Source organism: Cetorhinus maximus, chromosome 8, assembly GCF_964194155.1.
Source record: "Cetorhinus maximus chromosome 8, sCetMax3.hap1.1, whole genome shotgun sequence".
In the NCBI taxonomy this organism is placed as follows: domain Eukaryota; kingdom Metazoa; phylum Chordata; class Chondrichthyes; order Lamniformes; family Cetorhinidae; genus Cetorhinus; species Cetorhinus maximus.
In genome coordinates, this window is record NC_135886.1 from 108512620 (window position 1) to 108526018 (window position 13399).

General features: G+C 43.3%; 1 protein-coding gene across 6 annotated transcripts in view; it reads right to left on the minus strand.

The window, feature by feature from the left end:
• Positions 1-13399, minus strand: part of LOC144683879 (uncharacterized) — a 135881-nt gene that overhangs the window by 44050 nt on the left and 78432 nt on the right. For 3 of the 6 annotated variants that reach the window (XM_078547419.1, XM_078547416.1, XM_078547417.1), the window contains 2 exons: positions 10709-10960; positions 150-395 (listed from right to left, as the gene is read on the minus strand). In XM_078547419.1, coding sequence (XP_078403545.1) covers positions 150-395; positions 10709-10960 — 498 coding nt within the window. Of the gene's footprint in view, positions 1-149; positions 396-10702; positions 10961-13399 lie in introns of those variants that run through there. The other 3 variants (XM_078547420.1, XM_078547418.1, XM_078547421.1) reach the window with 2 other exon arrangements.

Sequence of the window (13399 nt, forward strand, 5' to 3'; positions counted from 1 at the left end):
AAATTATATTAACACTTCTATTTTAAGAGAAAAAAGCTGGTCAGATATTTCTCAAAAGATAGCAATGCCCCTTTTAATGTCTTCCCTTTATTTGCTAGGGTATAGGAAAAGTTTACTGAAATAATAATTGTAGGCACTATATATATCACCTGGTTCAGGGGCAAGGCTTTCTGGCTTCTCAGTTGATAGTGTTTCACTTTCTCTGGATGAGCTCCTGTGTTTTGGAATCCACGTAACACTAGAGGTAGCCATTTTCCTTTTGTCACTGGCTTCTGGAAAATGGTAAATGGGTGCCCCTTTATAGCGAGTGGCCACGCTCTTCCTTGGTTTTGGCACATCCAGGGCTTTCTTACTCACTGGCATTGCAACAGTAGAGACTGTGGCAAATCCTTGACCTGAAACAAAAAAAAAACGACACTCACTTAACGAGGAGCTATTTCTTAACATAACCTTCTCAGGTCACAGAATGTACAATAAATTCACTGCAATCGCACTTTCAGTACTGAAATATACACAAATTGTATGATTTAAGATGACGAACAAGTGGGTAGATAGCACAGCTGAACTGAATCTAGTTCAAAATGGAGAGGCACATATTTCCCCTCTATCAACTGATAGGAAATATTTGGTTAAACTCAGTGCCTGGTTGGTCAAAAGTCTCCAGCATGAAAATGACCAGAACAATGTCAAAAAAAAAATGGCAGGAAGAGGTATAAGAGTGAAAAGAAGTATAGGGGAAAAAAAAAATCAAAATCCCACCCATATGTGATTTCCTTGGAGAGGAAGCGAAGCCAATATTTTCTGTACTTCAACTGAGCGAATCAATTTCTAGCTGAACAACGGAGAAGGTGAAGCCATTAATCTTCCCTCCACAGTCTCACCCCACCACAGATAGCTTTGTTTCAGTTACCTAGCTCCCATTCTAGAATTTCATCCCCAAATATCTCTGCTGTCTCTCCATCTCCTTCTCCCCCTTAAAACCCATTCTGACCAAGCCTTTAGTCACCCTTCTCATTTGTTCCTCAATTGGCTTTATGCCCATTTTCAACTGTGAAGCACCTTGTTATTTTTTTAAGGATGCTATATAAATTCAAACCACAACTATTATTTCATCTCATGGTTCTGGGGCTCTTATTACTGTCTGAACCCCCATTATGAGTTTTTTTTTTTATCCTGATACTCACAGAAGTTCACTACCAGCAACAAAGCTTTCGTTTTGGAATCAATGGTAAATTGTAGCACAAGGTAAATTTTCTACGGTGGTAGAGTCAGATTTCTCAAGCATACTATTTTTTGCCCTATTAACCACACTATTACATGACTATTGACAGAGGGGAAAACAAGTGTATCACGTAGGGAGAGGATATTTAGCCACAAGAACAAGCTTCTCCAGGAAACATGATAAACTTCTGTTCAATTACAGCTCCGGTACATTGTGCATGATATTCATACCACCTTCAGACACATGCTGAACAATAGGTCACACTGTCAATGACATAGCTGACTACTTCTTTCACAGTGCACAGAGAAGGATCTGGGCCAGATTTTCAGTCCTTGAGTTGGGAAATCTCCTGACTTGCCAGGCCTGCCTCAGTAAAAAGTGCCCTGATATACGTAATTTCTGCTCCAGTGGGAGGGTGGGGTAGAGTTGAATCTGCCAACTCTGGAAGCAGAACGTAGGCGGTCACAGGGATGAGTGAGTGCTAAGGCAGGCTGGTTAGAAACATAGAAACTAGGAGGGGGAGGTCATTCTGCCCTTCAAGCCTGCTCCATCATTCAAAATGATCATTGCTGATCCCCTATCTCAGCGCCATACACCCGCTCTTTCCCCACACCCCATGATGTCTTTAGAGTCTAGAAATCTATTTCTTTCTTAAATATATTCAGTGGCTTGGCCTCCACAGACTTCTGTGATAGAGAATTCCACAGGTTCACCACCCTGAGTGAAGAAGTTTCTCCTCATCTCAGTCCTAAATGGTCTACCCTGTGTCCTGAGACTGTGACCCCTTGTTCTAGACCCCCAGCCAGAGGAAATATTATCCCTGCATCTAATCTGTCCAGCCCTGTCAGGATTTTATACGTTTCAATGCGATCCCCTCTCATTCTTCTAAATTCCAGTGAATACTGGCCTAGTCGGCCCAATCTCTCCTCATACAACAATCCTGCCAATCCAGGAATCAGTCTGGTGAACCTTTGGTGCACTCCGTCTATGGCAAGTATGTCCTTTCTTAAGTAAGGAGACCAAAACTGTACACAATACTCCAGGTGTGGTCTCACCTGTACAGCTGCAGTAAGACATTCTTTCTCCTGTACTCGAGTCCTCTCGCAATGAAGGCCAACATACCATTTGCCTTCTTAACTGCTTGCTGCACCTGCATGCTTGCTTTCAGTGAGTGGTGTACAAGGACACCCAGGTCCCTTTGTACATCAACATTTCCCAATCTATCACCATTTAAATAATACTCTTCCATTCTGTTTCGCCTACCAAACTGGATAACTTCACAGTTATCCTCGTTATACTTTATCTGCCATGTATCTGCCCACTCACACAACCTGTCTAAATCACCTTGAAGTCTCTTAACATCCTCCTCACCACTCACATTCCCACCAAGTTTCATGTCGTCAGCAACTTGGAAATATTACATTTGGTTCCCTCATCCAAATCATCGATATATATTGTGGATAGCTGGGGCCCAAGCACTGATCCCTGTGGTACCCCACTAGTCACTGCCTGCCACTCCGAAACAAGCCCATTTATTCCTACTCTGTTTCCTGTCTGCTAACCAATTTTCAATCCATGCCAATATAATATCCCCAATCCCATGTGCTTTAATTTTACACGCTAACCTCTTATGTGGGACTTTATGAGGGCTAGAGGACCTAACAGCTGGGACAAAGTTCCAGAGAACAGAAGCAGAAGTTTTTAGGTCCCTTACAGTCCAAAACAGGAGAATTTATAATGAGTTTCTGGAAATCCAAATACATCATGGGCAGGATCTTTAGGTGAGCGGGGGCAGGGCCCGCTCGCCAAAGTGTAAAATGACGCAGGATGACGTCGGGTGGAACTCCCGACATCACCCTGTCTCATCTCCATTTTCAGGTCGGCAGAGGCGCAGCCAAATCAGCTGTGCGCCCACCAACCTGTCAACGGCCTATTGAGGCCATTTAAAAAGTCATTAACATAATTAATAGACCTGCCCATCCAACTTTAGGGTTGGTGGGCAGCTGGGAGCCCTGGTGGGCTTCAGAAAAAGCATGAAACCTCATCCATGGATGGGATGAGGTTTCATGAGGGTTTTTAAAAATGTAATAAATGTTTGAGTTAAAGTGATGGACATGTTCCAACTCATGTGACAGTGTCACATGAGGGGACGTGTCAGGGAAATTTTTTCAATATTTACCTTTAAAGTTATAATTCTGAGCCGATCTCCCTGAGGCTGCACTTAGCCTCAGGGAGATCAGTGCATTCTTTCGCATGCATCGACTGAGGGAATTTCCGCCCCCCACCCCCCCTCACCTGCACAGGGTTCCTGGCAGATGTCACGTTGAGCGGGCCTTAATTGGCTCGCCCACTTAAAATGACGGTGCACCCCCAATTGGGGTGCCAATCGGTGGCGCGCCTACCCACGCCCGCTCCTGCACTCCACCCATCCACCCACCCCCCCATGCCGGGAGGGGGGGGAATTCTTCCCCATATCCAATTGTTCTCCCTTATCTATTCTGCTAGTTAGGTCCTCAAAAAACTCCAGTAGGTTTGTTAAACATGATTTCCCTTTCATAAATCCATGTTGACTTTTTCTAATCCTATTGATTTTTTTCTAAGTGTCCTATTATCACATCCTTTATAATAGACACTAGCAGTTTCCCTACTACTGATGCTAGGCTAATTGGTCTGTGGTTTGCTGTTTTCTCCCTCCCTCCTTTTTTAAATGTGGGGTTACATTTGCCACTCACCAATCTGCCGGGACTGTTCCAGAATCTACAGAATTTTGGAAGATGACAACCAACACATCCACTATTTTCATGACCACCTCCTTTAGTACCCTGGGATGTAGATTATCAGGCTCTGGGGATTTATCAGCTTTCAGTCCTATTAATTTCTCCAGCACTACCGTTTTAATAATACTAATTTCCTTCAATTCCTCCTTCACACTAGACCCTTGATTCCCTAGCATTTCTGAGAAGTTATTTGTGTCTTCCTCGTGAAGACGTAACTAAAGTAATTGTTCAATTGCTCTGCCATTTCCTTGTTCTCTATTATAAATTCTCCTGTTTTGGACTGTAAGGGACCTAAAAACTTCTGCTTCTGTTCTCTGGAACTTTGTCCCGGTTGTTTTACCAGCTGTTAGGTCCTCTAGCCCTCATCCCCTCACCCCACCCACCACCCCATAACTGTAGCTTTTGAAACTCTGCCAAACATTCATAATGACATAGTAATAGCCCTTGGAGAAATGTCAACAAAAAACTCAAGCTGCACGACCAGATGCTCATTTTTTTTCTAAACTACATCAGCTGGCCTGTCAATTATAGGAGTCCAGCAGAATTTTTTTTATTTAAATGGCTAAAGCTGCCATTGTGAGTTAATGTTAAAGAGCGGGGCATTTAAAAACTTCAGATCATGACACTTAAACAGACCTCATCCACGCTTCAAGAGCATTTTGTCTACTCCAATTCATTACTCCCGCACTGTGGGCTGAGGCCCTTATAACAGCCAAAATTGGGTCTGTTTGAACTTAGCACTAGGCTAAAATGGTCCTGCTGAGTTCGGGTTTCCCTCCTGTGTGAATCACACCGCGCTCCCTTTCCCCTAGTGGCAAAAATTGGATCCGCCATAAATAGGGCTGGGACCCCTGCAATCGGGTCTCGCCCGTTATTTTTAAAGGTCTGCGAAGCTTTGCACACGAACAGGAGAGTGAGCACATCCTGAGTGGGGCACAGCCAGAGTGGGTATTCAGAATTTGGTGCAAAGCGGGAATTGAACTGGTAAGTCTTTCTCTTTAATTTTTGTAAGTTCAGTAGTCTAGTTGAAAGGTTGGTAAGGTAGCTGACTCAGCTGACTGTGCGACAGTTAACTGTCAATCACCTGAAGCCTGATTAGGGCCTGAATAGGGGTTAATTACTATTTGAAGCTTAACTAGTGGTGAGTCAAGTCAGCTCTATTTAAGAAAGGGACTATCTAGAAGCACGTTACAGTGTGCTTGCACAGGAACAGGAGAGTAAGCACATCTTGAGTGGGGCACAGCCAGAGTAGATATTTGGAATTTGGTGCAAAGCGGGAATTCGGTGCATAGGGGATGAGGTGCTCTTTGCATTTTTTCCTTGTTATCCAACGTCTTAAACCTTCAGAGCGTGCTGCAGCAGTAGAGGCTACAAGGGAAAGGAATCACTGGTAAGTAGTGGGTAAGGTATTTACTACTTTAAATCGCTTATAGTTTAAGGTCTTTTTGTGGTTTACAGTTGTATATTCTGCAGTAACGGGGATCAGGAAAGAAGGGCCCTAGAGTAATTGACTTAAAAGTTTTATTTTAAGGGGATAAGTTGTGGCAGGAGCGCTCAAACCCGTGGTGTGCTCCTCATGCTCCATGTGGGAAGCCGGGGACATTTCCAGTGCCCGGGACCAGCATGTGTGCAGGAAGTGTGTCCAGCTGCAGCTCCTGGAAGCTCGGGTTTCAGAGCTGGAACGGCAGCTGGGGGCACTGTGGAGCATCCGCGAGTCTGAGAGCATCGTGGATAGCACGTATAGAGAGGTGGTCACACCACAGATGAAGGGACTTGAGGAAGGAAGGGAATGGGCGACCACCAGGCAGTCCAAGAGAAACTCGCAGGTAGTTCAGGAGTCCCCTGAGGTCCCGCTCACAAATCGGTATTCTGTTTTGGAGGCTGATGAGGGCGCTGGTTCCTCCAGGGGGTGTGGACAGAGCCAAGCTTCTGGCACCATAAGCAGCCTGTCTGTACAGGAGGGGAGGAAGAGCAATAGTAATAGGGGATTCTATAGTCAGGGGAACAGATAGGCGCTACTGTGGACATCAACGTGACTCCAGGATGGTATGTTGCTCCCTGTTGCCAGGGTCCGGGGTGTCACTGAACGGCTGCAGGGCATCCTGAAGGGGGAGGGTGATAAGGCAGAGGTCATGGTACATGTTGGTACCAATGACATAGGTAGAAAGAGGGATGAGGTCTTGCATCAAGAATTCAGGGAGTTAGGCAGTAGACTAAAAAGCAGGACCCCTCAGGTTGTAATCTCTGGATTACTCCCAGTGCCACGTGCTAGCGAACTCAGAAATAGGAGAATAGCACAGATGAATACGTGGCTTAAGAGTTGGTGCAGGAGGGAGTGTTTTAGATTCCTGGATCACTGGGACTGTTTCTGGGGAAGGTGGGACCTGTACAAACGGGACAGTCTACATCTGGACCAGAGCGGGACTAACATCCTTGCGGGCATGTTTGCTAGTGCTGTTGGGAGGAGTTTAAACTAATTCGGCAGGGGGAGGGGACACAGAATGTTAGCAGAATAGGGACACATCATAATACAGTAAAACAATCAAGTCAGAGGGAGTACAGCTGCAGTAAGCTTCAAGGGAGTAAGGCAAGGCTGGATGGCCTCTACTTTAATGCCAGGAGTATTACAGGTAAAACGGATGAGTTAAGGGTGAGGATTGACATGTGGAATTGTGATATAGTAGCCAGCACTGAGACGTGGTTGAGGGAAGGGCAGGATTGGCAGCTCAACATTCCGGGATATAGAATCTTCAGGCGACACAGGGGAGGGGGTAAAAGAGGAGGCATTGCATTATTAGTTAAGGAGTCCGTTACTGCAGTAAGGAGAGATGATATCATGGATGGGACATCGAATGAAGCTTTGTGGGTAGAGCTTAGGAATAAAAAAGGGGCAACCACATTATTAGGTGTTTATGATAATCCCCCAGATAGTCAGCGGGAATTTGAGGAGCAAATATGTGCACAATTTGTGGAGGTGTGTAAAAACAATACAATAGGGTAATTATATTAGGTGATTTCAACTTTCCCAAAATTAATTGGTATAGACATAGTGTTAAGGGCTTGGATGGAGTGGATTTCTTGAAATGTGTACAGGAGAACTTTTTAGGTCAATATGTAGAGGGTCCAACAAGGGACGGCGCAGTGCTGGACCTAATTCTGGGGAATGAAGTCAGGCAGGTGGCTGAGGTGGGGGTGGGCGAGCATTTTAGTGATAGCGACCACAACATGGTACAGTTTAAGTTTGTTATGGACAAAGAAATCAACAAGTTGCAAAAAAATGTTTTGGATTAGGGGAGAGTGGATTTTAGTAAAATAAGGCAGAATCTGGCCAAGGTAGACTGGGAACAGTTACTTGTGGGGAAATCTACAGAGGAACAGTGGGGTGTGTTCAAAAAGGAAATGGGGAGGGTACATGCTCAACATGTTCCCTCTAGGGTGATAGGGAGGAGTAACAAGCCCAGAGAGCCATGGCTGACCAGAGATATTCAGGTTACGGTGAGAAGGAAAAGAGAGGCTTTTAGCAGGTACAAGGGAAGCAAATCAGCAGAGGCATTAGTGGAGTACAGACAGTGCAGGGTGGCGCTTAAGAAAGCAATTAGGAGAGCAAAGAGGGGATATGAGAAAGCTCTGGCTGGTAAAAGTAGGGAAAATCCCAAGATATTCTATAAGTATATCAATGGGAAGAGGATAACCAGGGAAAGAGTAGGGCCCATAAGGGACCAAGGGGGCAATCTATGGGTGGAGCCAGAGCACATCACTAGAGTGTTGTTTGAATACTTCATGTCCGTCTTCACCCAAGAGAATGAGGATGAAGGTATCGAACTCGGGGAGAGAAACTACGAGGTTCTTAAGCAAATTGATATAGGGAGTGACAAGGTATTGGAGGTGTTGGCAGGCTTAAAAGTGGACAAATCTCCAGGTCAGGATGATTTGTGCCCCAGACTGCTGAGGGAGGCAAGGGAGGAGATCACAGGGCCTCTGACCCAAATTTTTAATTCCTCTCTGGCCACAGGGGAGGTGCCAGATGACTGGAGAACAGCTAATGTGGTTCCACTATTTAAGAAGGGTTGTAGAGATAAGCCAGGGAACTACAGGCCAGTGAGTCTCACGTCAGTGGTAGGGAAACTATTGGAGAAATTTCTGAAGGAGAGTATCTATCTCCACTTGGAGAGGCAAGGTTTGATCAGGGATAATCAGCATGGCTTTGTCAGAGGGAGGTCATGCCCAACAAATTTGACTGAATTTTTTGAGGAGGTGACCAGGTGTGTAGATGAGGGTAGTGCAGTTGATGTAGTTTATATGGATTTCAGTAAAGCCTTTGACAAGGTCCCACATGGGAGACTTTTAAAGAAGACAAAGGCACATGGGATACAGGGTAATTTGATCAGGTGGATTGAAAATGAGCTTAGTTGTAGGAGGCAGAGGGTGATGACAAAAGGATGCTTTAGTGACTGGAAGCCAGTGTCCAGTGGCGTACCACAGGGATCTGTGCTCGGTCCCTATTATCTGTCATTTATATAAACGACATAGATGACTATATGGGGGGTAGGATTAGTAAGTTTGTGGATGACACAAAGATTGGCCGGGTGGTTAACAGTGAGGCTGAGTGTCTTGGACTACAGGAAGATATGGCGGGATGGTCAAATGGGCAGATAAGTGGCAGATGGAATTTAACCCTGAAAAGTGTGAGGTGATACACTTTGGAAGGAGTAATTTGACAAGGAAGTATTCAATGAATGGCATGACACTCGGAAGTTCTGAGGAAGAAGGGGACCTTGGCGTGTGTGTCCATAGATCTCTGAAGGCGGAGGGGCATGTTAGTGGGGTGGTGAAAAAGGCATATGGGACACTTGCCTTTATCAATCGACGCATAGATTACAAAAGTAGGGAGGTCATGTTGGAGTTGTATAGAACCTTGGTGAGGCCACAGCTGGAGTACTGTGTGCCGTTCTGGTCGCCACATTATAGGAAGGATGTGATTGCACTGGAGGGGGTGTACCGGAGATTCACCAGGATGTTGCCTGGGATGAAACATTTAAGTTATGAAGAGAGAGGTTGGATAGACTTGGGTTGTTTTCGTTGGAGCAGAGAAGACTGAGGGGCGACCTGATCGAGGTGTACAAGATTATGAGGGGCATGGACAGGGTGGATAGGGAACAGCTGTTCCCCTTAGTTGAAGGGTCAGTCACAAGGGGACATAAGTTCAAATTGAGGTGCAGGAGGTTTAGGGGGGGATGTGAGGAAAACATTTTTTACCCAGAGGGTGGTGATGGTCTGGAATGCACTGCCTGGGAGGGTGGTGGAGGCGGGTTGCCTCACATCCTTTAAAAAGTACCTGGATGACCACTTGGCATGTCATATCATTCAAGGCTATGGGCCAAGTGCTGGTAAATGGGATTAGGTAGGTAGGTCAGGTGTTTCTCATGTGTCGGTGCAGACTCGATGGGCCGAAGGGCCTCTTCTGCACTGTGAGATTCTGTGATTTTGTGATTCCCAGCTCTGCAAAAAAATACGGCCCTCTGTCTCACTACACTACATATACTGGAGACTAAGGTAAGTTCAAATTCATGCTCAAAGTTCAAATAAAGTCACGAGAACTATTATGAAACCAGATGGTTAAATATATTTTCTTCTCCATATTAAAAAAGAGACAAAGAACCTCTTTCCAGGATTCAGTAAATGCTGCTCTGCAGCCAGCAGAGTAACCTGGGATGATCAGTGTTTGAAAGGCTGCATTGCAGAATTGTCATTTATAATTTCCTTTCAGTTAAAAGTCGACTAAAGCAGACATAAGGAAGACATGGCAATTGGAAAACCTTGACTGTTCCATATTGATTAAGGAAACTAATAAAGTTTGCCCTGCAAAAAAACATTTCAATTACACACCCACATTACAACAGAAGAAACTTATTATGAAAATGGAGGGAAAAAAAAGTCACTCATGGTTCTCAACGGGTTTAAAGAAATACGATAGAACTTTGATATTTATGGTACACTAATCTCTAGTTTTTGATTAACTTTTGTGCTCTTTCTGTCAAGTGAGTCCAGCACTAGGGATCACATCATCTTTAGTACTCTTGGGTCTGATGTTTGAATGGATATAGAGGAATTTCCATTTCCCACATTGGGATGGTCAGTTAACAGCATCATTTTACTATTTTCATTTCAATTGTTTTAAAAGAATATACATAATTGTTAAACTGAGTGCTGATGACCTTGAAGATTCTAACCAGGAAGAGAATAACCAGAGTGAAGGAACTGAATTAATAGTGAAGTTATTGTCATTGACAAACTGACAAATGGAAAGAACTGCTGACCCCCAGCAATGAGGGGGCTGTATTATATGATGGTCAACAGTGGAGTGGGAGAAAGTGCAAGAAAATTGGATAAACATACTTTCAACCAAAGGGATAGATTGGTTAAGAACATTAGATCAATTGCAATTTTCTGCACTAATGTTAAATCAGGCCCTTCATGTGGTCAGCCTCATAAATTGTTCCCAGTTAGTTTCCCATGCATCACTGATTAGGTCATTTTAAAGGACTTTGGTTTCGAACTACGATGTTACTGACAATTAATGACCCTCCTGAACTATTGTTTAGCTAGGTTGTTGGAAAATTTGGAGACAGAGACAAGTGGGTCATTTAAAAAAAAACTAACATGGCTTGAATCGTTACACATTGGGCTCATTTCAAGTCCACACACTCGCCATTCAAATTATTGTGCTCAGGCTCTTCTGGAGCCTTCCATCTTTTCTCTGTAAATTCTAAATAACTCTGTGCTCCTGTCGTCAGAGTGCTGTCATCAGTTGATGCAATTCTTTGGTCCCTAATCTCAGCAGCCTGGTAGGCTTGTGTCCTATTGCAGTGGCTACCTGCAACATTGTCTTGTTTCATCAGGTCTGGAACTTGTTCACAAGCAGGAGATTCTACACTGGAAACTGAAGGAATCCTTTGCTGACCTGTAACAGAGATCATATTAAATCAATCCAACTAATCGTTGTTTCACAATATGGCCCCACCAATGCAAAATCAGACAGATATCAGGATCATTTTTGGTTCCAATATATTAAGGTAAATCACAATTTAGCTTCATATTCTCAATGAGAATATGTAGAACCCCTATTCATTTTATGATAGCCATTGTAGAGGAATGGTTGCAAAGTGACCAGGGCTAGGAATTGAACATTCAAGGATATGAAGAAAGGAAAAGAAGGTGGGGTCGCTCTATTGATAAAGGATGAGATCCATATGTAGTAAGAAATGATTTTGGCTTGGAAGATAAAGATGTAAAATCAGTTTGGGCGGAGATAGGAAATTGCAGGGGAAAAAAGTCACTGGGTGTGACTAGTATTTTGGCCCCCTAACAGAAACTACAGTGGAAGACAGAGTATAAATCAAGAAATAAAGGGGGCATATAAGAAAGGCATTGCAATAATTGTGGATGATTTTAGTCTTCATAAAAATTGGACAAATCAAATCGGTAAAGGTAGCTTTGAGGGTGAGTTCCGAAAGTGCATTCGGGACAACTTTTTAGAACAATATGTTCTGGACCAAAGAGGGCGCTGGCTATTTCAGACCTGGTAATGTGTAATGAGACAGTATTAATTCATGATCTCATAGTAAAGGATCCTACAGGGAAGAGTGATCATAACATGATGGAATTTCACATTCAGTTTGAGGGTGAGAAACTGGGATCTGAAACTAGTGTCTTAAACTTAAAAAAAGGCAATTACAGAAGTATGAAGACAGTTCGCTAAAGTAGTCGGGGGGGAAAAAGTTAGAACAAAAGACGGTAGATAAGCAATAGCAGATTTTTAAGGAGGCATTTCATAACCCTAAGCAAAGATAAATTCTATTGAGAAAGAAGGACACTACGAGAAAGAAGAAGGACACTACGAGAAAGAAGAAGGACACTACGAGAAAGAAGAAGGACACTACGAGAAAGCAGCATTATCTGTGGCTAACTGAAGTAGTTAAGGATGGTATCAAATTAAAAGAAAAGGTGCACAATTTTGCAAAAATTAATGTTAGGCCAGAAGATCGGGAATATTTTAGAAACCAACAAAGGGTGACTTTAAAAAAGGGAGAAATTAGAATATGACAGTAAACTAGCAAGAAGCAATAAGAAACAACAAGTAAATAAAAAGGAAGAGTAGCTAAAGTAACTGTTGGTCTCTTAGAGGATGAGACTAGGGAATGAATAATAAGAAAAAAAGGACAGAGACTTTGAACAAGTATTTTGTATCTATCTTCATAGCAGAAGACACAAAAAGCATCCCAAGAATAATAGAAAATCAAGAGGCAAAAGGGAGGGAGGAACTTTAAAATAATCACTATCACTAGAGAAACAGTACCAGGGAAAAAAAAATAGGACTGAAGGCTCACAAGTCCCTTGCACCTTAGGATCTTAAAGAAATAGCTGCAGAGATTGTGGATGCATTGGTTGAAATCTTGCAAAATCCCATAGATTCTGAAAAGGTCCCAATGGATTGGAAAGACCCTAGTCAAGAAAGGAGGGAGGAAGCAGGAAACTATAAACCAGTTAGCTCAACGTCTGTCATTGGTAAAATGCTAGAATCCATGATGATGGCAGTATCAGCAGGACATTAAGAAAATCAAAATACAATCAGGCAGAATCAACATAGTTTTATGAAAGGCAAATTATGTTTGACAAATTTATTTAAGTTCTTTGGGGAAGTAACAGGATGAATAAAGGGGAACTGGTAGATGCAGTGTATTTGGATTTCCAAAGCGATTCAATAAAGTGTCACATAAAAAGTTACTACACAAGAGCTCGTGGTGTTGGTGGTACAGTAATATATTAGCATGGATAGAGAACTGGCTAATTAACAAAGTCAGGATAAATGGGTAACTTTCAGGTTGGCAAACTGTAACTAGTGGGGTGCCACAAGGACTAATATTGGGGTCTCAACTACCTGTATTTCCATTTTATATTAATGACTTGGATCGTTAATCCTTGGCATTCTGTACCCCAGAGATCAGTGAAAGCTGGATCAGTGGAATATATTCGAGGCTAAGTTAGACAGCTTTTTGATTTGAAGGGTTATAGGACGCAGGCAGAAAAGCAGAGTAGAGGCCACAAATGACAGGAAGGCTCAAAGGGCCGAATGGCCTACTCCTGCTCCCATTTCTTTTGTTCTCTCCCGAGTGGCAAAATCAGAAATACCTGCAGCTATACACTTTCTCCTTATATCTAAGGTCAAGAGTCAGAAGGAGGAGGATGGTGTAAAACGACCAGAATGTGTCATATGTAATTGTCCTCCACCCCAAATTCATTTATCTTGTTGTGTACATTTCAGCTGCTGATATAAAATCAATATTGAGCATCTGGTAGATTCAAGAGACTGCATCATATTTTGAGAGGTTTTAATACTGCC